The sequence below is a fragment of the Pongo abelii genome, chromosome 9 (genome assembly GCF_028885655.2).
Source record: "Pongo abelii isolate AG06213 chromosome 9, NHGRI_mPonAbe1-v2.0_pri, whole genome shotgun sequence".
Lineage (NCBI taxonomy): Eukaryota > Metazoa > Chordata > Mammalia > Primates > Hominidae > Pongo > Pongo abelii.
In genome coordinates, this window is record NC_071994.2 from 104,028,095 (window position 1) to 104,048,610 (window position 20,516).

General features: G+C 35.4%; 1 protein-coding gene across 1 annotated transcript in view; it reads right to left on the minus strand.

Annotated features, from left to right (window-relative positions):
* Positions 1–1,292: 1,292 nt before the first annotated feature.
* Positions 1,293–20,516, minus strand: part of PGR (progesterone receptor) — a 99,705-nt gene continuing 80,481 nt past the window's right edge. Inside the window, exons 7-8 of the mRNA XM_002822387.5 lie at positions 13,589–13,746; positions 1,293–10,931 (exon numbers count right to left, since the gene is read on the minus strand). Coding sequence (XP_002822433.2) covers positions 10,776–10,931; positions 13,589–13,746 — 314 coding nt within the window. The 3' untranslated portion in view covers positions 1,293–10,775. The remainder of the gene's footprint in view (positions 10,932–13,588; positions 13,747–20,516) is intronic.

The following is a 20,516-nucleotide window of genomic DNA, read 5'->3' on the forward strand; positions in this document are numbered from 1 at the left end:
ATGAAGTTTCTCAACAGTATTTACATTTGTAAATCTGAATATGGTGGCATGTTTAAAAACCGAAAACATAGTATTAACCAGGAATAAATAAAGTGTTTAAGTGATAGGAACATTTTCATGGCCAAATGATCCAATAAAGCTTTCCAGATTTTCCAGTCTATTCCAAATCTAGTTGATTCAATAAGACACAAGTATTTTGACATTTCAAACAATAATATGTGGCATTGTATCAACTCAAACTTACAGCAAGAATCCTGTTCTACTCATTTATCTTTGTGTCTCCAAGACCTAACATGGTTCTGAGATAAAAGATCACCAGGACTTGTTTTCATGACCCTGCTGATCAAAAAAAGGATGTAGCTAAGAAACTGGCCCAAATCAGCTAGGACTAGAAATTATAATGCATCTGCAGGCTATGAGACACTGCCACCAGCACCATGACACTTTACAAATGCCATGGGAACACCCAGAAATTAACTTATATAGTTCCAAGAACTCCCTGCAGCTTTTCCAGAAAATCTGTGAATAACAGACATCATATTTAGCATATAATTAAGAGTTGGTATACATAGAGCTAGCCAGCAACCCATGAGGGCTACTCTGCCTATGGAGTAGCCATTTTGCTGGATGCTGTTGCTCCAATAAACTTGGCTTCTTTCACTGTGGGTTCCCTCTTGAATTCTTTTCTGAATTAAGCCAAAAATCCTCCCAAGCTGAGCCCCCATTTTGGGGTTTGCCTGCATCAGTTCCTTATAGAATTTAGGCATTTATTTTATTTACTAAAGGAGCATATTTGTGTATTTCTAGAGCTATACTAAATTATACTCCTAGTAATGAAACCAGTGTAGTCTGAAATACTTTGTTATTACAAGTAGATTATCATTCACCTTAATGTGAAATGTATTAAATTTCATATGAAAATTCTTGTATAATACCAAACTTTTTAATCAATGTGAATAGCCAAAACAGTATATTATTGAATCTCACTAGATGTCAGTTGATTGTATTTTGTCTTTCTGATTGAAACACTGTGTAGTTGGTTTCAACTTAATTGCCTGAGAATCACTCTTTGCTTTGCTAAAATGCATACGCAGTCAAGGATATTTTCTCTATAATGCCAGATCTTCCATATCAATATCTCACCTTATGCCACATACAGCATTGTACAAATTGAAATGTTTGTTATAAATTTAAAATGACTGGTAAAAAATGTACTGATGATTAGTGCGTGTCTTGTATGTAATTGTATTGAGGTTTTAGATGCTATAATTCATTAATAAAGAGAGATAGAAATTAGTTTATTCTTTATTATCACACAGAATAACAAGAATTAGAGTTAAATTCACAATATTTTTAAAGAAAACATTATGTGAAAATGATTCATTTCAAACCACCAGCCAATTTAACATAAAACAATTGTCAAGCTGAGTAGACTGTTTTCTTATGTGAACCACAAAATATTTTCTCTGAAATCTACACTTAGTTTAAAAACAGAGATGGGATTTTGCATATTAGCTTGAAAATAAGTATATGATGATGATATTAGGTGCCCACTAGCACCTAGTTTTTACAGCTTTGCATTGTCACCCCATCACTGCCAGGGACCCAGCCCCAGGCATACACAGATGAAAGGACAGTTTCACCTTCTCAGCAAAAACCTTCAGATCAATTGTCAACATACTCTCAAATGTCTTTCCCACTCAGAAATGAGGAGCAAAGTGTATGACTTTAGACTCAAGAAGTATATGGGGCTAAATATCTTTAAAAGTATAACTCTGGACAATGTACTTAGTGACCTACTACTTACTCAAAATAGGGTAGTAGCATTAATAACTAAATAGGGCGTGAGTCGTGAGAAAGATTCCCCGCATCTCTTGCCAAGTATTAACACTAGTTTTACTAACAAGCAACGGGGTAGATAATTTTGAAGATTTCATCAACTTCAACAGAAAAAAATGTGAATATCTACCATGTGCAAAACAGTCAAAGTATGTTAGGGGAAATTTAAAACATTACATAGAAAATAAGTATGTGATGATATCGTTAAAATCCATGATCACCTAATTTTTACAGTTTTGCATCTGTTACCAGCCAGTGCCAGGAGAACTGTCAGGCACACATGGATGGATGAAGAGTCTCACCCTCTTGACAGAAAACCTCATATGAATACCCAAAGCACTTTGAAAGTATATGCTTACTGAAATAATTAATCTTTGTGTTTTTCTCTTTGGCACTGGACCTTTCTCCTGGTCAGTTGGAGGCAGGCATATTGCTCTGAGGAGAATTGGAATTGTTATAGCGGAAATGTTCAAAGAAAGTCAACCTTCAGCTTTTGACTTCCTCAATTGGTCTTTGAAATCCACAGAAAGGCAAGTCTGGAGATTAGGGCTTTCTCAAGCGAAAAACATGGTCTAAATCTCAAAGGTATCCTTAGAAGGTGGACTTAAGCATCAAAAGCTACTAGGACTAGATGAGAACTCATTCTAAGACCTGACAGAAGCCTCCAGCACACAGCAAGAGGAAGTGAGAGGCTTTCATGATTCAGAAGAAGGAAGAAGTAGGACAAAGAGGACAAATGCCTACATTCTGAGACTGAAACTTGAAGGAGGTGAGATTCAGACAAGTAAAGGGAAGTCCAGGAAAATCAAGCCTTTCATGCTTGCCCGTAAAGTCTGCGACATCTTAGAGAAGCTTGGATTTAGTGTGGTGGCAGCTGAGTGGAGGCTTAGCAGGCAGTGGTAAGCCATGGCTCTCCTGAAGGGCAAGGTGACTCCACAGCAGGGCCAGATGAGAAAACAGCTGGGCCTAAGAGGAATGAGGAATGTGCTAAGCCAGCAAGAAATGGAAGTTAGCAAAGTCCCAGCACTCTGCAGTGCTAAAGCTGAAAGAATAGATAAATTCACAAGCCAAAGACTTAAATATGAGACGACGGCAACGGGGTCTATGACCAGGCATAACTAACAAGGGACTGGTGTATGGCCAGTGAGGACCTGGAGAAAGAAACCTTCTTCCCACAGCTACTATGTACACATAGAAACCTTCTTCCTTCCCAGCTGCTGTCTGGTTAGTGGAACTAAAAAGGAAAACCAGCCCTTGATGGAAATTGAATAAGGTAATCCAAAACCAAGGCTCTTTTAGATGAAAAAACATGGATAAATTATTAAGCGCCAAGTTTTCTCTTCAACCTACTGCTCACCAGTGCTCCCTCCTCAGCTCCAAGGCTGTGGAGGGCTCATGAAGTCACAACGTTCTACTGAGAATGTAGCTTTTTTTTTTTGGAGTGGGTATACCATTTTGTAATTCCACTTGATAATGGCATCTGATTATTTGATCATAACATCATTATTTGTATACAATGCAGCAAGAATTTTGTTTTTAATGTAGGCTTTTAAATGGGCTTTGATGGAACTTTGTTCCATAGAAGGAATCCCAGATAAGGCTTTTTAAAAGCTGAGCCCAGCCATGGATTCATACCATCAAATACCTATGAGTTAGGTGAATTCCTCTCCTCTTGAGGTTCCAAGAATCTATACAAAGAATGTGTTTATTTTGTGTGGGTTCAGCACAACTCAGTTCCTCTTTCTCATTTTCTGAACCTTGAGCTGCTCTAGTCTTACCCGTGTGTATAGGCCTGGACTTTGAGGTTGGACAGACATGCAAAGGTAGGGATATAGGTGGAGTGGTACAGATTGTTTGGACAGATAGAATTCTGGGACTTGGGAAAACTAAGTTTTGTAATTTTTGGTTTCTTGCTTGATGAAAAATTTGTAATTTCAACACATAAGCAAAATGATTAGACATCTGGCCTTGTGTTTGACAATTTATATGGTGTATTTCATCTGCTTTCATCAGTCCTGTCAATGTTCCTATGTTATATCTTTCAAAACCCTTCGGGAAAATTAGAGAGGAGGTCATGATCACCTACAACTCTTCATGTTTATGACCATCATTTTCACCAAAATAGTGCAACTTCCTCAAAAATGTTCTCCCTGCTTCCAGGATTAGTCATCTCCAACTTTATTCTCCATATTCCAGTGGGAGTCTTCTAAAATATTCATATGAATTGTGCTGCTTTCCTGTTTACAACAGAATCAAGTCTACACTCTTTAACATGGTGTACAAGGCCACTGATTATCTAGACCTGGCTTTCTTCTTCAGTCTCATCATCCATCCCCACCCCACATTCTCTCTCCCCATCATGTTTGTGAAAATGTTGTTTGTGATACTCTTCTCTTCTTGCCTTTGGCATCTCCTCACCCTGCGCGTTCTGCTAATTCCTAAACTGCTTGTAGATTGTGGCTTAGCCTTGACTTTTTTCAGGATGCCTCTGCTAACCCCTAAATTCAAGGTAGGTGCTCCTCTTAGGTGCTCCAATAGTTCCCTGTACTTCCTCCAGCATAAGCATTCACAGTACAATATTGTAACTATCTGTTTACCTGTCTTTATTCCCCATCCAACTCTAAGCTCGGAGAAGATGGGAACACTGGTTATCTCCACAATCTGGCAGAGTGACTGGCATACAACACAGTAAAGGCTTCAAAGCTAGTTGCTGAGGAATAAAATGATGCCTAAAGTAAGACTTTTCAACAAAAAATAATTAATTTAATGTTTTAGGGAGCCCTCCATGTAACTTTTGTAAATCATATTTAATCCTCTCAAAATATAAAGAACTTTGATATTCTGTTTCTTTCAAATTTCAGTAAAAAGGCTTTAACTTAAACCCTTTGTGCTGATTTTTCTTATAAACATGCACAACTCAGAGAAGTTAAAATACACAGAATACTAAGATCAAAAGGAGATACTTTACTGGCTAAAGTGAGGAATTCTAAAGTCTGCCATGTGAAAATCTCTTCCTATCCCTAATCATAGCAAATTCAGGGCTTACTAGTCTAGGCAAATTCTGGAAAGTATTTCTACCTTATGGAGAACAAGCAGAGCCACATCTCTGTTTTAACAGGAATATGGTATGTTTGTATTAACTCTCCACATACTTTTTTTGGTTATTCTCATGAATTTTAAAGCCCTTAGAAAAAGATAACTTAATTGTATGTAATATATGATGACTCCAAAGCTCTGGATCTTAACCTAGTTTAGGAAAGCTGTGATAGAAGTCCATTGACTAGCTATTATTTAAAAAGCAATGACATTTTATACTATCAAGTTAAGGCTGCACAAAATATATCAAATCTGTGTGGATATAATTGTTATTCATGCTGCTCAGCAGCTTTCATTGATATGTCTTTGAGTAACAAAACATTAAGAAAACAAAATATTTCTTAATAGAAGTACAGTTTGGTGGATAGATACTTCAAGGTATAGACTTTTCTGGGGGAGGAGAAAATAAAAGGTATTTTTAGTGGCAAAAAGCTTAAAACCACTGCTGTCTAAAATAATTCATAACAGTAAAAACTCAGATTAGTAAACATCATAGACAAAGAGATCAGAAACAACATATAACTGACAAGACAAAAACATTGAACTGGGCTTCATTTAGAATAATTTATATCTGATAAATTGAATACATCAGTATTTGATGTATTAAGAGCAATTTCAAAAGATAATAAAAATAAGCTATAGCATATGTCCTGAAAACTATTTACAATACCATTTAAATATTTTATTCATACCTATCCAAATATTGACCAGGACACTAATGCCACAATGCAGAGTTAATAATCTGTACATTTTCTTTAAAGTAATGGACAGAGTATGCTTTCTTAGCTGCCTGATTCACATTTCGCTAAAAATGCTTTATCGGTTAAAGCTTTCAACCAGCTTAAAAATAATGCCTCTCCCATGTCTCCATGAGTGGAAAAAAAGCAAACAAACCTGTGTTTAACAATAAGGTCAGCATGACATACAGCAACAAGAGCCAGTAAATCGAAAATGAGGCTGACATTCTGGGACTAGGCCAGCAGTCCTGCAACAGTCTTCCAGACTCCACAGCTGCATAAGGCTTCGGACAAGCTTGGGCGCAGCCCCTGTGCCTGTGACCTGAGCTCTGCCTTGGAATGAGGTCAACTCCAAGGAGGAGAACAAACCCCTCGGTGTTTTCCTTTGCTTTGGTTATAGGATATTCAGAGAAGGTATGTATTAAATCATTTCAGCCATGAACAGCTGCTGTGTTTAACCTACTACCAACACCCCCAAATTCTTAAATTTTCTCCAGTGACAGGGTGTACAAATTATTGAAGAAAACTCTTCTTTCCTGCTTCTTTTCATAAGGCCACATTGATTCTAGGCCTAACTTTAGAAGTGTAGGTTCTATTAGCTCCAGCTAACTGATGGTCTGCAAGGCCTTCTTTCCTGAGTTTATTAATAAATAGGGATGTGATCCAACCTGAACTCAATAATCTAGGCCCAGTTCAGCTTGGATTCATCTTATGGATGTTGACTAATCTGGCTTGGATTATATTTTATAATGTGGGTGAGTAGTCAGTTGTTTTACTGCTTTTTGTTCAATTTTGGATTTAATAAGGACCATAGAGTGTGGAATAATGGTACATTAAATAGTCTGCAGATGCTAGGGAGAAACAGAGATTGTTCTTTTCACTCAGCCATGAATAAGAAAAAAAGAAACCACAAAACCTAGGTGATGTTCTTTTCATTAAAATCATTTCATGACTTAGTGTAGTAAGGATAAGCAATTTAGGACTTGGTGAACTTTTGCTAGACTATCTGGCTATGTATTTCCTGTAAAATTTTAAGAGATGTAGAAATTTCCCACATCCAATGGCTATTGAACAGGCATACTTTGGGAAAAACAAACTTATGCCATTACTTGTCTTCTTGTCCACTTCACTTTATCAGTGGGGACCACAGTTGTTGAGTTATTGAATATAAAAATAGAGTATCTTTAAATTTGAAAAAAATATATGTTTTGGCAAGTTTTGAGTGCTTCTTATGCACATGGCTCTGGAGTTGTAAAAATATTTAAAATGATTCATATTCTATCCTGACTTCTGATGTGTGAAGGATAAGTACAGATGAGAGAAACTGCTCAGGTATTCACAGCAAAAACTAAAAATGTAATAGCCATCCTACCAAAGGAATAAAAGACAGATTAAAGCAGACATAGATTTCTTGTGGGCATTTTGTATCATAACCTTCTTAGGGGTAGGAATGTTGTTTTTTGGGTTGATGACTTCATTGTAATTTCTAAACCCATTGTTCCCTTTTGTGGAATTGCTGCCATAGTAAAAATAATTTGAGCATGGGTTTTTGGAGGGGCTGTGTTCTAGTCAGGCTCTCTGTTCTAAAAAGACACTTAAAAATGTTAAAGTCAGTGTCATTATTTTAAAATGTCTACAATGAAAGAGTGATAGGCTCTTTAGAACTTTGATAAAAAACAGGCCCTAAACTCAAAACACTGTATTTTTTCAGCAGAAGAAATTACTTGAATACTTCCAGCCCTAATTTCAAATGAATTCAATCAAATATATCATAGCACATGGTGACATAAATAAAACAATGAGACTTTCTAGAATCCTGCTTTCACTGTAGAATATAGCTGGTGAGTTTGATAAAATTATAGCCAGAACTATGGCTTAATGAAAACAAAATAGTAGCAATTACTATTTCTGAAGGCCTGTATATGTTTTTTTTGGTTTCCATTTCTATTCATTACAAAGCACTTGGGAAAGGCAAGTTTAATCAGAGCGGTTAAATGACTTGCTTAATCTCATCCAGCTAGTAAGTGGCAGAGAAGGGGGGGCACAGTCCTATGTCAGCTATCTCCACAGTGCCCATCATCAAACACATGACTATCTGTGGATAATTTAAGGTTGACATGCCATGGCTACTTACAAGGCATAGTTTTGGCAAAAAAACATATTGTTCATCATATTTCCATATCATCTGTATAGCAATAAATTATCTTAATGTTAAATGTGAAAAAATAGCATAGCATTGCCTTATTAAAAAGTGCCACATCTTTAAACATTAAACACACACACAATTGTCACATAACTACTGATAATGGAGGTATAATGCTTTAGACTCAAATGGCTTTTCAAACCTTTTTACGGAAAATATTTTCATTAACTCAAGAATCTATTTCAGTAACTCAAGAATCTATTTCAGTAACTTTCAAGTATTTCCTGATATGTAACCTGTCTTCTTATGATTTAGTGTCATTTTAGAGCTACCAGAAAGAACACGACGTGTAAAATGAAGATAATGGTTATGATGACTAAATAGTAATGGAGACATTAGTAGATAGGACTTTGTAGAGAAAAAGATTTAGAAATTAGGTATTTTCCATTTGGTGAAGCCATATTCTTTTTAAAAAGGTGTTTAATTTTTTAAGCTTAGCCTTAAATATTAAATCCTAGTGTTTAGACATCTACATTGCAGACAGAGATCAACATCGAAGATATCAAACATTTTAACAAAAGCCAAACCTGTGGCCACCACATTCTATTTCCTCATAGTTGAGTGAAATTAGAAAATTTTAAAGTTATTATGGAAATTAAATCTATGCTGGTGGAAATGATTTATATCATCAAAATATTGGTTTAATTCAAAGTAACAAGAATCAGATAATAAAATGATCACAACATCAACTGTTCCCTGAGTCCATCACTTAAGCATAAAGGGCTAATAATATTGTTTTTGTTTCTTGGGTTTTTTTTTTGGATAGACCTACATTCATTTTCTTATGTCACACAGTTCATTCTGAGAGGTGTCACTCTCACAGAGGTAGATTTCCTGTAACTATTATATTTGGGAGATGTTAAAAATACTTTTTTCTTGGGATGACATTTGTGGGGAAAGTATATTGAAAGCCTTTTCAATAAGATTTAATGCAAATGAATTACTGACACATAAAGGTGTTATTTAATATTTACTTTAATGTTAGTACCTTTGTGCTGCACGGGTATCAGTAAAATTATATGTAAATGTTTTGCACCTATCTAGTATATGTTGAGTGTACAAATATTAAAATGCCTATTTATCAGGCACTGTAATTTATACCTACTACCGGACTGTAACTTTCCTGAGTTATATAGTCTTTCTTCAGCTCCAAATTCTCATAAGGCTTATTAGCACATTTTTCTTGTGCTAATACCAGGTATTCAATCAATATTTGTTGAATTAAATTAGAAATGAAGAAAGTTTTTATGCTGAGGTTTACAGTACAAAACAATTTAAGGCTACATAAACATAAGAAATAATTGTTTTGTGGAATTTTGCTTAGTGAGAGAAATAATATTCCATTCATTCAGTTTAAAAACTTAGAACAAGGAATCTAAAGTATTGTCCTTAAGACAGATAAAATACACTTCTATTCTTCTATGTTATAGTCAGTAAAGGGAGAGATCTCACAAAGTAGGAAGCAAAGGTGGAAAATTTAAAAGTGATGAAGAAAATTGATGGAGATAAAGCATGGGAGAAGAAAGTGATAAAGTCATGGGTACAGAAATATGCAAAAATGTAACCAAAGAATGATCGAAATCTACAGTAATACCAAGACAGAGAGAAAATGTCATTCAACTCTCAGTCAACAAACACTATTGTCCACTTTATATGGCTCCCAGACTCCTAGGAGAGTCACAATTGTAAAATAACATGCTACTGTAACTCAAATGTGCACAAAATGGCAGGTAAACTCTAGGAGAAGGCAAATTACTGCTTGGAAGACTCAGGGAACATTTTACAGAAATGACATTTGGCTGAGTCTCGAAGGTTGAAACATGCATGGAATTTGCGTCAAAGGTGGAAAATTCTGGAAGAAATTTCATGGTAAAAAGATCTGCATGGCTGAAACATAAGATGAATTCATGATAGTGGAGGATAAAGAGGAGAAAGGTATGTGAATTGATATCTCCCTCTTCCTCCTCTCCCTTTCTTCTTTCCTTTGATTTGAAAAGATGTTAATAAGCTCTGACCCAAAGGAGCAATTGGCAGGAAAGATATTTTACTACTTTCAAAGGTGAGAGAATTGAGAATCAGTAAGAGTGACTAACTTTCAACATGCCACAGGTGGTAAGGAGTACAGTTAGGCCATAATCTTCTGATTTCTTATGTCCACTCGCAATACCTCATTAGAGGACAATTCTCTCCCCAAAAAAGGTTATTTTAAAAACCTACAAAACCCACAATACTATTTGCATAATGATACAAATCTACTTATTAACTTCCTAAGAGATTTGTGTTTCCAATCTGGAAAATGGTCTTAACATATGAGTTGTTTTGCCTGGTTTGAAGAACATCAATCTATTTTAGTGGTTTTAAATTTTCTACATTTTTTGCATCAAAAATACTTTTGAAAATCTGAGGAAAGTTATGAATTTCCTCCTCACACAAATATATATAGACAAAATTTTGCATACCATTTTAAAGGTTCATTTTTGGAAATATAATTGAGACAAAGGGAGTTACCTAAAAATAACATATAATAGCTTTGTGTTATTACATGTAAGATTTTTTCTCTTAAGTCGACGATTTGTTAGATGCAAAAGTTAAAAATCCTCACCTACATGGTATGAAATAATATGGATAAGATATAGTTTACTTTAACAATTTTAGTACTTTTTCAATCTTGTAAATTCTTCAAGAAAATATGGGTACACAAAACAGTTAAACATTCTAATTATACTTTATAAAGAAAAATAATTAGAACCTCACAATTTTTCTCTTAAACTTACACACTATGATATGTTATAAATGTAAGGCTTTCAGAAGAACATTATAAAAACTCAAGACCTCACAATCCTGACCGAAACAAAAAGACATACCACAAAATTTAATTATTTAAAAGAAAAAGATGACATTCACTTTTTATGAAAGAGAAGGGGTTTCACCATCCCTGCCAATATCTTGGGTAATTGTGCAGCAATAACTTCAGACATCATTTCTGGAAATTCAACACTCAGTGCCCGGGACTGGATAAATGTATTCAAGCAGTACAGATGAAGTTGTTTGACAAGCTGTTGGTTTAACAAATGAGTAGAAAACATGTAATAAAAATAATAAATTCATATGCTATTCAAACATGACAATTTATTTTTCTATTTATAATATAAATACTTCTCAAGGTGTTTTTTTCTTACAATGAAAATGACTCCCACCATTTTCTAGAATAATATGTAAAATATTATATACTCGTGATAGAACATTCTGATATTATGGAAAGATTAAAGAAATGAAAGTTATTCATAATTCTACAGGATAAGCTGTGTGAACATTTTGGTGTATTCAAGTTTTTTTCTTTTTATACATGTATACAGACATATCCAAGTATACACACAATATTACACGTTTCATAAATTCTATTTGCTAATCTAGCTGTTTTATATAACAACATATTGGTTCTTCCTATGCCAATAATCCAATATCATTTAATTTTTATCAAAGTAATTCATGTGTATAATGTTAAAAGTCAAGTAGTACCACATGATTATAAAAACAAAAACAGCAGCAGCATCATCAATGCAGCCTAGCAGTTTCCTGATAGACTTCTTCCCATCCCTATTCCAGCTCCCTAGACACAACTACCTTCAACTTTTTGTAGCCAGTGTCTTTTGATATTTCTATATTTCCACTAAAGTTAGTTTTAGTTTCTACTATGGGAAATGAAGAAAATGAAGCTCTCTTATACTAGACACTCTCTTCCTCAACTACATACACGTTCTCTTCTCCCCAGAGAGAGCTTTTGGCTCAATTTTTAGCTAAAGTCAATATCCAGCATTTATATTATAAAGATTTTTTTATGGTTTTCTGCTGGACTGCATCTCCATTCTTATGACTCATTTTTATTTTGCAAAAGTGAATCACCTTGTGTTCTTGTTTGCTTTGTTTTCTCTATATTTGTCACAAAGCCATAGTCAAATTCTCCAACAGAATTGTAAAAATCACCTCAATTACAGTCACACTTAGTGGTAATCTCTCAGTTCCATTTATTTTTCCTAGAGCTGGTATCCTAGAACCCTTTGTATTACTGCTCCCATCTAGACTAACTACTGCTCTGCACAGTTATTGTGCTGGGACATCACTTTGCATCTCTGTTGGGGTGGATCTTTGGCTTAATCCCATGTTTTGTTATAAGACATCCTGTAGCAGTTCTTGAGAAAGTTGTATCTGAGGTAAACTCTAGGAGACCGTGCATGTTTGAAAATACTTTCATGCTGCCATTGTACTTGTTTGATGGTTTGGCTAGGTATGAAATTCTTTGAAGATTTTCTTTTCCATCAAATTCTGAAGGCACTGCTCCACTGTCTTCTGGCTTCCAGTGTTGCTGCAGAGAAGTCCAACATCATTCTGAATCCTGATAACTTCTATGTGACCTGTTTCTTTCATCACTGGTATACTTTAAAATATTCTCTTCATTTCTGGCCTGGTACAATTTTACAATAATGTACCTCAGTTCAATCGTGCAGTGCCTCTACACTGGACCCTTATTGTTAGAAAACTCATATGTTTCAGTTCCAGCAACTTTTATGATTCTTACATAAATTTCTCTCCTTGATTTTCTCTATTTTTTCTTCTGGACATTCCTATTAATTGGAGGCTAGAATCCCCTGAATACTAAATTTACTATAACTCTTCTTTCTAATTTTCCATGTTTTGATCTTTTATTTTTCCTCAGATTTTCCTTTCCATTTCAGCCCTTTCATTGAATTTTTAATTTCTGCCTTTCTTCATTTAATTATCCAAAAGTATTTTCTTGCTAAATGTCCATTTTAAAAATGTTTTCTGTTCTCATGTCATGGATACCATATCATTCTTATTTCTCTAAGGATGTTAGAAGTTTTCTTCTGTTCTCTGCACTGGTGTTTATTTCCTTCAAGTTTCTTTTTATTTTGCTTTCTGCCTTTCATTTTAGAGGCTTTACTCAAATAGCTCATAATCTTGGCTGTCTGTTCATATTCAGGAGTAAGACCTCAAAAGTTGACCTGGAGAGTGGGTAGCTTTTTTATGTCTTCACTGTCATTTTAATGTGATCTGAATATAGTAGCAATAAAAGCTTGTATTTCATACATCTTGACAAACCACAGATATCTTGTCTTAGTAATCCACCTCTGATGTTGGGCATTTCTTGTTTGCTTTTCTTTTTTCCCCCTCTGCTATGGTGAACATCCTTGCATGTATATTACATTTGTCTAATTATTTCTTTAAGATAAATCCTAAAAAATAGAAACTTGAAAAGCATGCAAATTTTAACTTTTGCTATATATTGCCTCATTGCCCATCCATCAGCAATGTTATTTTTATTCCACTGAAAATGGCATGAGTCTTATTTTCCACATACATACCTTTGTTTTTACTGTATATATAAAATCTTTTATAATTTTAGGCACAAATATTTTAGAACATATTCAGGAAATGTACCATAATTTCTATCAGCTATTAAATTACCCTCACATTATACAAATACTTGTAAAAGAATATTTGGGTGGTCTACATTGAAAATGAAAAAAAAAAAAAAAACCACAATACAAAGTCTGAGCAGCGTGATCCAAACACTTTTAAAATACAAGTATTAATCTGAGAAAATCATATAAAGTAAAATTTACATGTAACATTTAAAAAGTTATGGAAATTCAGAGAATAATCATTGATATTCCGGAATCAACCAAATACTTACATCATGCAAGTTATCAAGAAGTTTCGTAAGTTGATAGAAACGCTGTGAGCTCGACACAACTCCTTTTTGCCTCAAACCAATTGCCTTGATGAGCTCTCTAATGTAGCTTGACCTCATCTCCTCAAACTGGGTTTGACTTCGTAGCCCTTCCAAAGGAACTGTAAGAAGACAATTAAAAGTGGCAGTTGTGTATAAAAAGATGACATTAACAATTTATACCATATATTTCTGAGCTATATAATGATTTCTTCTGATACATGACTCTAGAAAAAAAACACCTTATATAGGAAAGAGATAGTGTTATTGATAGCTTCAGGACATATAAACTTCTAGTTCACTGGAAGAATATAAGAACTAATAGGTATATTAAAGAACACTTCAGCTGACCTATTTTAGACCTGTATCAATGGATCATGCATTTAACTTAGCATTTGCTCAAAAGAGCACCTGGCCTTATTCTACGTGCTTCTTAAATACTTGGTTTGACTTAGTTTACAGCTGCATGTAATCTGGATCTTTTTTTCCCCTTCTTTTTAATGAATACTTGGATCTCTTAGTAAACTTTTGTCTTCTTTGTATAAATCTCAAGTATTTGCCATTAAGATTATTCCTAGATGATTTATCTTTTTGTTGTAATTTTAAAAATTGCTTCATTAAGTTTTCTAATGCCTTTCTGCTGATATGGGAGAAAGGTATTAATATTTAAATATTTATCTTATATCCAGCCACTTTGTTACACAAGCATATTTTGGAGATATAGCCGGTTTGGTTCCAGACCACTGCAATGAAGGAAATATTGCAACAAAGTGAATCACATGCATCTTTTTGTTTCCCAGTCCATGTAGAAGTTATATTTACACTACACTAGAATGTATTAAGTGTGCAACAGCATTATTTAAAAAGTGAACATACCTTAACTAAAAAATACTTTATTGCTAGAAAATGGTAACAATCATCTGAGTCTTCCATAAGTCAAAATCTTTTTGCTGGTGGAGGGTGTTGTCTAAATGTTGATGGCTGCTGATTGGCCAGGGTGGTGGTTGCTGAAGGTTGGGGTGGCTATGACAGTTTCTCAAAATAAGGCAACAATGAAGTTTTCTGCATCAGTTGACTCTTTTGTGAATAATTTTTCTGTAGCGTGCAATGCTAGCAGTTTGATGGCATTTTACCCACAATAGAACTTCTTTCATAATTGGAGTCAATCCTCTTAAGTCCTGCTGCTGCATTACCAACTAAGTTTATGTAATCTTCGAAATCCTTTGTTGTAATTTCAATGATCTTCATAGAATCTTCACTAGAAGTAGATTCCAACTCAAGAAACCACTTTCTTTGCTCATCCATAAGAAACAACTCTTCATCTTTCAAGCTTTACCATGAAACTGCTTCAATTCAGTCATGTCTTCAGGCTTTACTTCTAATTTTAGTTCTCTTGCTCTTTTCACACATCTGTAGTTATTTCCTCCACTGAAGTTTTGAACACCCTCAAAGTCATCCAAGAGGGATGAAATAAACTTCTTCCAAACTCTTGTTAATGTTGCTATTTTCACCTTCTCCCATGAATCACGAATGTTCTTAATGGCATCTAGAATGGTGAATCCTTTCTAGAAGGTTTTCAATTTACTTTACCCAGATCCATCAGAGGAAACACTATCTATGGCAGCTACAGCTTTACAAAATATATTTCTTAAATAATAAGACATGAAAGTGGAAAATTACTCTTTGATCTATGAACTACAGAATGAATGTTGTGTTAGCAGAAATGAAAACATTAATCTCCTTGTATATCTCCATAAGAGCTCTTGGCTGACTAGGTGCATTGTCAATGAGCAATAATATTTGAAAGTAGTATTCTTTTCTGAGCAGTAAGTCTCAATAGTGGGTCAAAATATTCAGTAAACCATGCCATAAATAGATGTGCTGTCATCCAGGCTTTGTTGTTCCATTCATAAACCACAGGCAGAATAGATTGAGCATAATTCTTAAATTAGGATCTTCAGAATGATAAATGAGCATTAGCTTCAGCTTCAAGTCACCAGCTTCAGCTTCAAGTCACCAGCTTCATTAGCCCCTAACAAGAGAGTCAGCCTGTCCTTTGAAGCTCTGAAGAGAGACATTGGCTTCCTCTCTGTAGCTATGAAAGTCCTAGATGACATCTTCTTCCAGTGGAAAGCTGTTTTATCTACCCTGAAAACCTGTTTTTTAGCACAGCTACTTTCATAAGTAGTGATAATCTTACCTAGATCTTCTGGGTAACTTGCTGCAGCTTCTACATCAGCACTTGCTGCTTCATCTTATACTTTGTTACGGAAATGGCTTCTTAAATCTCATGAACCAACTTCTGCTAGCTTCAAACTTTTTTCTGCTCCTTCCTTACATCTTTTAGCCTTCCTAGTATTGAGGAGAATCAGGGCCTTCCTCTGGATGAGGCTTAGGCTTAAGGGAATATTGTGGCTGGTTTGATCTTCTATTCAGACCACTAAAACTTTCTCCATATCAGCAATAAGGCTGTTTTGCTTATCATTCATGTGTTCACTGGAATAGCACTTTTAAACTCCTTCAAGAACTCTTACTTTGTATTTGAAACTTGGCTAGTTGCTTGGCTCAGGAGACCTAGTTTTCAACCTATATCAACTTTTGACATGCCTTCCTAATTAAGCTTAATCATTTCTACCTCAGACTTGCAACTCTTTCTTTTACTGGAACACTGAGAGGCCATTCTAAGATTGTTAGTTGGCCTAATTGTTTTTCTTTTCTTTTTTTTTTTTTTTTTTGAGATAGGGTCTTGCTCTGTCGCCCAGGATGGAGTTCAGTGGCACAATCTCAGGTCACTGCAACCTCCGCCTCCCAGTTTCAAGCAATTCTCCCGCCTCAGCCTCCTGAGTAGCTGGGATTACAAGTGTGTGCCATCATGTCCGACTAATTTTTGTCTTTTTGGTAGAGACGGGGTTTCACTATATTGGCCAGGCTGGTCTTGAACTCCTCACCTCAAGTGATTCACCCACCTCAGCTTCCCAAAGTGCTGGGATTACGGGCGTGAGCCACCATGCCCAGCCTTGGCCTAATTCCAATATTGTTGTATCTCAGGGAACAGGGAGGAAAATTACTATTTCTTAAGCATATATTTATCCCCTGCACCCTGATCAAACCTTGGTTTCCATTTCCCCTAGAAAATAAGGCCAGAGATACAAACTTATGAAAAACAAATAAGTTAATTCTTTGGTTTTGAGTTTTCAAGATCTTGTATATAAAGGAGACTCTGAAGAGTAATTCTGGCAATTCAGTATATCTATGCAAATTTTTGTCAATTGAAAACTTAACTCTAGTATGTACATCTATATGTACATCTAGAACCTCTTTTTATTAAATTTATATAAATTTAAGGAACATCTGTGCAGTTTTGTTACATGAATATATTGCATAGTGGTGAAATCTGAGCTTTTGGTATAACCATCACCCAATAATGCACGTTGTATCCATTAGGTAATGTCTCACCTCCCTCCTACCTTTCCAGCCTTCTAAGGCACCACTGTCAATGATTCTACACTCTATGTCCATGTACATGCATTATTTAGCTCCCACTTATAAGCGAGAACATGTGGTATCTGACTTTGTCTTTGAATTGTTTCACTTAAGATATATGACTTCCTGTTCCATCCATGTTGCTGCAAAAGACACATTTTCATTCTTTTTGATGGCTGAATACTATTCCATTGTGTGTGTGTGTGTGTGTGTGTGTGTGTATGTATGTGTGAATACGTCACATTTTCTTTATCCTATTATCTGTTGATACACACTTGGATTGATTCCCTATCTTTGCTATAGTGAATAGTGCTGTGATAAACAAGAGTGCAGGTGTCTTTTTGATATAATGATTTCTTTTCCTTTGGGTAGATATCCAGTGGTGGGATTGCTAGATAGAACGGTAGTTATATTTATAGTTTTCTGAGAAATCTCCATATGGTGTTCCATAGAGGCTGTACTAATTTTCTGGACTACTTCAAATAGCAGTCATTTCAAACCTTCACAACTCTCTTTAAGGTTACCAACCAATCCCTATATTTCCCTCAGCTATAAACATGAACGTAAAATCATTTTTTCTTAATTTTTCATAGTAAATCCCTTTACTAAGACTTTAGTGTAATTTTTTTATTTTTATTTATCTTTATTTATTTTTTATTTGAGACAGGGCCTCACTCAATCACCCAGGCAGGAGTACAGTGGCACAATCATGGCTCACTGCAGCCTCGACTTCCTGGGTTGAGGTGATCCTCCCACCTCAGTTTCCCAGCTACCTGGGACTACAGGCACTTGCCACTATGCCTGGCTAATTTTTTGTATTTTTTTTTTTTTTTAGAGACGGGGTTTTCCAAGTTGCCTAGGCTGGTCTCAAACTCCTAGGCTCAAGCCATCCGCCCGGCTTGGCCTTCCAAAGTGTGATTAGAAATGGGACCCACTACATCTGGCCTTTAGTGTAATTTTGGAGAGAACAATGTAAAAATGTTTGTTCAACCTACTGTCTATTCCTGGAGGTTTATATTTTCATATTTAATGGCAAATGAGAGGTTTAAGTTCATAACTACCAAATCATCAAAGTTTTATTTTGCCAATCTTCTCCTTGCATTTATTTTATAAAAGGTATTTGAGATTGAAGATGATTTCTATTTCTTCTAGTTTGTTTTTTTAATTATTTGAGTGTTTACATTTAACTCAATTATCTGTTATTCAGTGATATAATTTGAGCTACATATCCAAACAGTTTTTTTTCCAAATATAAAACTATTTTTCTTAACATTTATTTGTTTCAGACTCTTTGATTTGTGCTTTCCACTATACTATTTATGTTCTAATATATACTTGTCTGATTTGCCCAAAAGTTCAGTATATCTCTTCTCCCATGCTGTATTAATTATAGCAGCTTTCTAATTCCCTGCATATTTTTATAATGCTTGTCTATTTATTCTTCTAATTTTAAAGATGGATTTTCAGTAGGTTTGTCAAGTTCAGCCTCTTCTCCCCAAATCTCATTAGAATCTTGATTAGAATTTGTGGAAAGCGTTAAGTACTATTCATTAAATAATTTCTTTTTCTTCCTTTTTGTGAAGTGGCAAGTGGCTAAAAATCTTGCTTTCTATGGTATGTGAGTGGAAGTTGTATGAATCTCACTTCCTTTTCTTACCACTGCTCTAGTGATCGCCTAAGTTTCTAAGTGACAACAATGAGCAGAGCCTCCCTGTTGATTAATTCCATTGTTGTTTAATTCCCCAGCATAATGTTGCCTATCCATAAATAGAGAATTATGTTAAGGATATAAGCCAATTTGGAAGATCTAGGACTATCTGTGACATAAGTGCTATAGGATTCATTCCTTCATGCAAAAAAGGGCAGGAGCTAATTACTGTATTATTAAATGTATTCCAGTTGACTCTCTGGGCCGGTTCCACATGAATATCCTTTGTTCAATCGATGCTGTGTCACCAAATTAGGCTTGAAATTCCCTGTCCAAATAGGGTTCCCAAGAGGGTTATGTATTCATCCCTGTCTTTGCATAGATTCTATGAGGAAGCCTTCCATTTCAGGGTTTAGCTCTCCTGCCCTTCCCTCCTGATCTGCACCCCCTAGCCATCTGAGATTTGGGACCTTAGAAAGAAGTCCCTGTAAAGAAGTTGCCGAGAAAGACCTCAGGCTCACCCTCGGCCTGAGGTCTTAGCTCCCTGTGGTTCTCATACAAATCACAATGAATCACAGAAGCATCAGCGTGTACATTTGAGGGCTGATCCTGCCTACGCAAGGGTGAAAGCAGCTGGTTTCTCTCTTTTTTAAAACTTTTCCCACCCAGACCCTTGGGGATCCACTGAGGCAGAGGTAAGTATGTTCCTTGGATATAAGAAAAAGTGGAATGGATATTTGCCTGTCCTTCTGGTGATCAATGCAATGCTTTATAAAACATAATTTCCTCTTTCTTCTGGGCCTATAGCTAGGCTGTATTTCCCAGCCTTTCCTGCAGCTTAAGTGCCTTGGAATGTGGGTGAAAGTGATGTATGATAGTTTCAAATCTAGCCTTCAAAATCTCTCTCACTCAGTGCTCATTTCTAGTCATGTCCAATAGAGGTTTGCAAGCCACTAGGAAGGGGTGAAGCCACTGGCTAGAAGGAGCCTGGGTGTTTCTTGCTAACTCACTGGACTGTGTCTGTGATAAAGAAACCACTATTATATTAAGATGCTAATCTTTATAGTTACATGTTTTAACAATTTATCTTGATAAAAATAATTCTAAACAAAATTATGTATTTTATGTAGTAAATACTTTGGGGATGGGGTGAGAGTGGTGGTAGCGGAGAGTATGGTTTGTGCTTATCCAATTATTAATTGCAGTCGTGTATCACTTAATGATGGGGATATATTCTGAGAAATGTGTCCTTATGCGATTTCATCATTGTGTGATTATCACAGAGTGTACTCACACAAACCTAGATGGTACAGACTACTATACACCTAGGCCTTATACCTAGGCTATGAACCTGTACAGCATGTGATTATTGAATACTGTAGGCAGCTGTAACACAATGGTAAGTGTTTGTGTATCTAAACACAGAAGAGGCATAGTAAAAATCCAGTATAAAAGATACAAATGGGACACTTGCATAGGGGACTTAACATGAATGGAGCTTGCAGGACTGGAAGTTGCTCTGCGTGAGTCAGCGAGTGAGTGGTGACAGAATGTGAAGGCCTAGGACATTACTATACACTACGGTAGCCTTTATAAACACCCTACACTTAGGCTACACTACATTTATAAAAATATTTTTATTTCTTTTATAATAAATTAGCTTTACCTTACTGTAACTTTTTTACTTTACAAACTCTAGTTTTTTAACTTTTTGACTCTTTTGTAATAACATTTAGTTAAAAACAAAAACACAAGGTACAG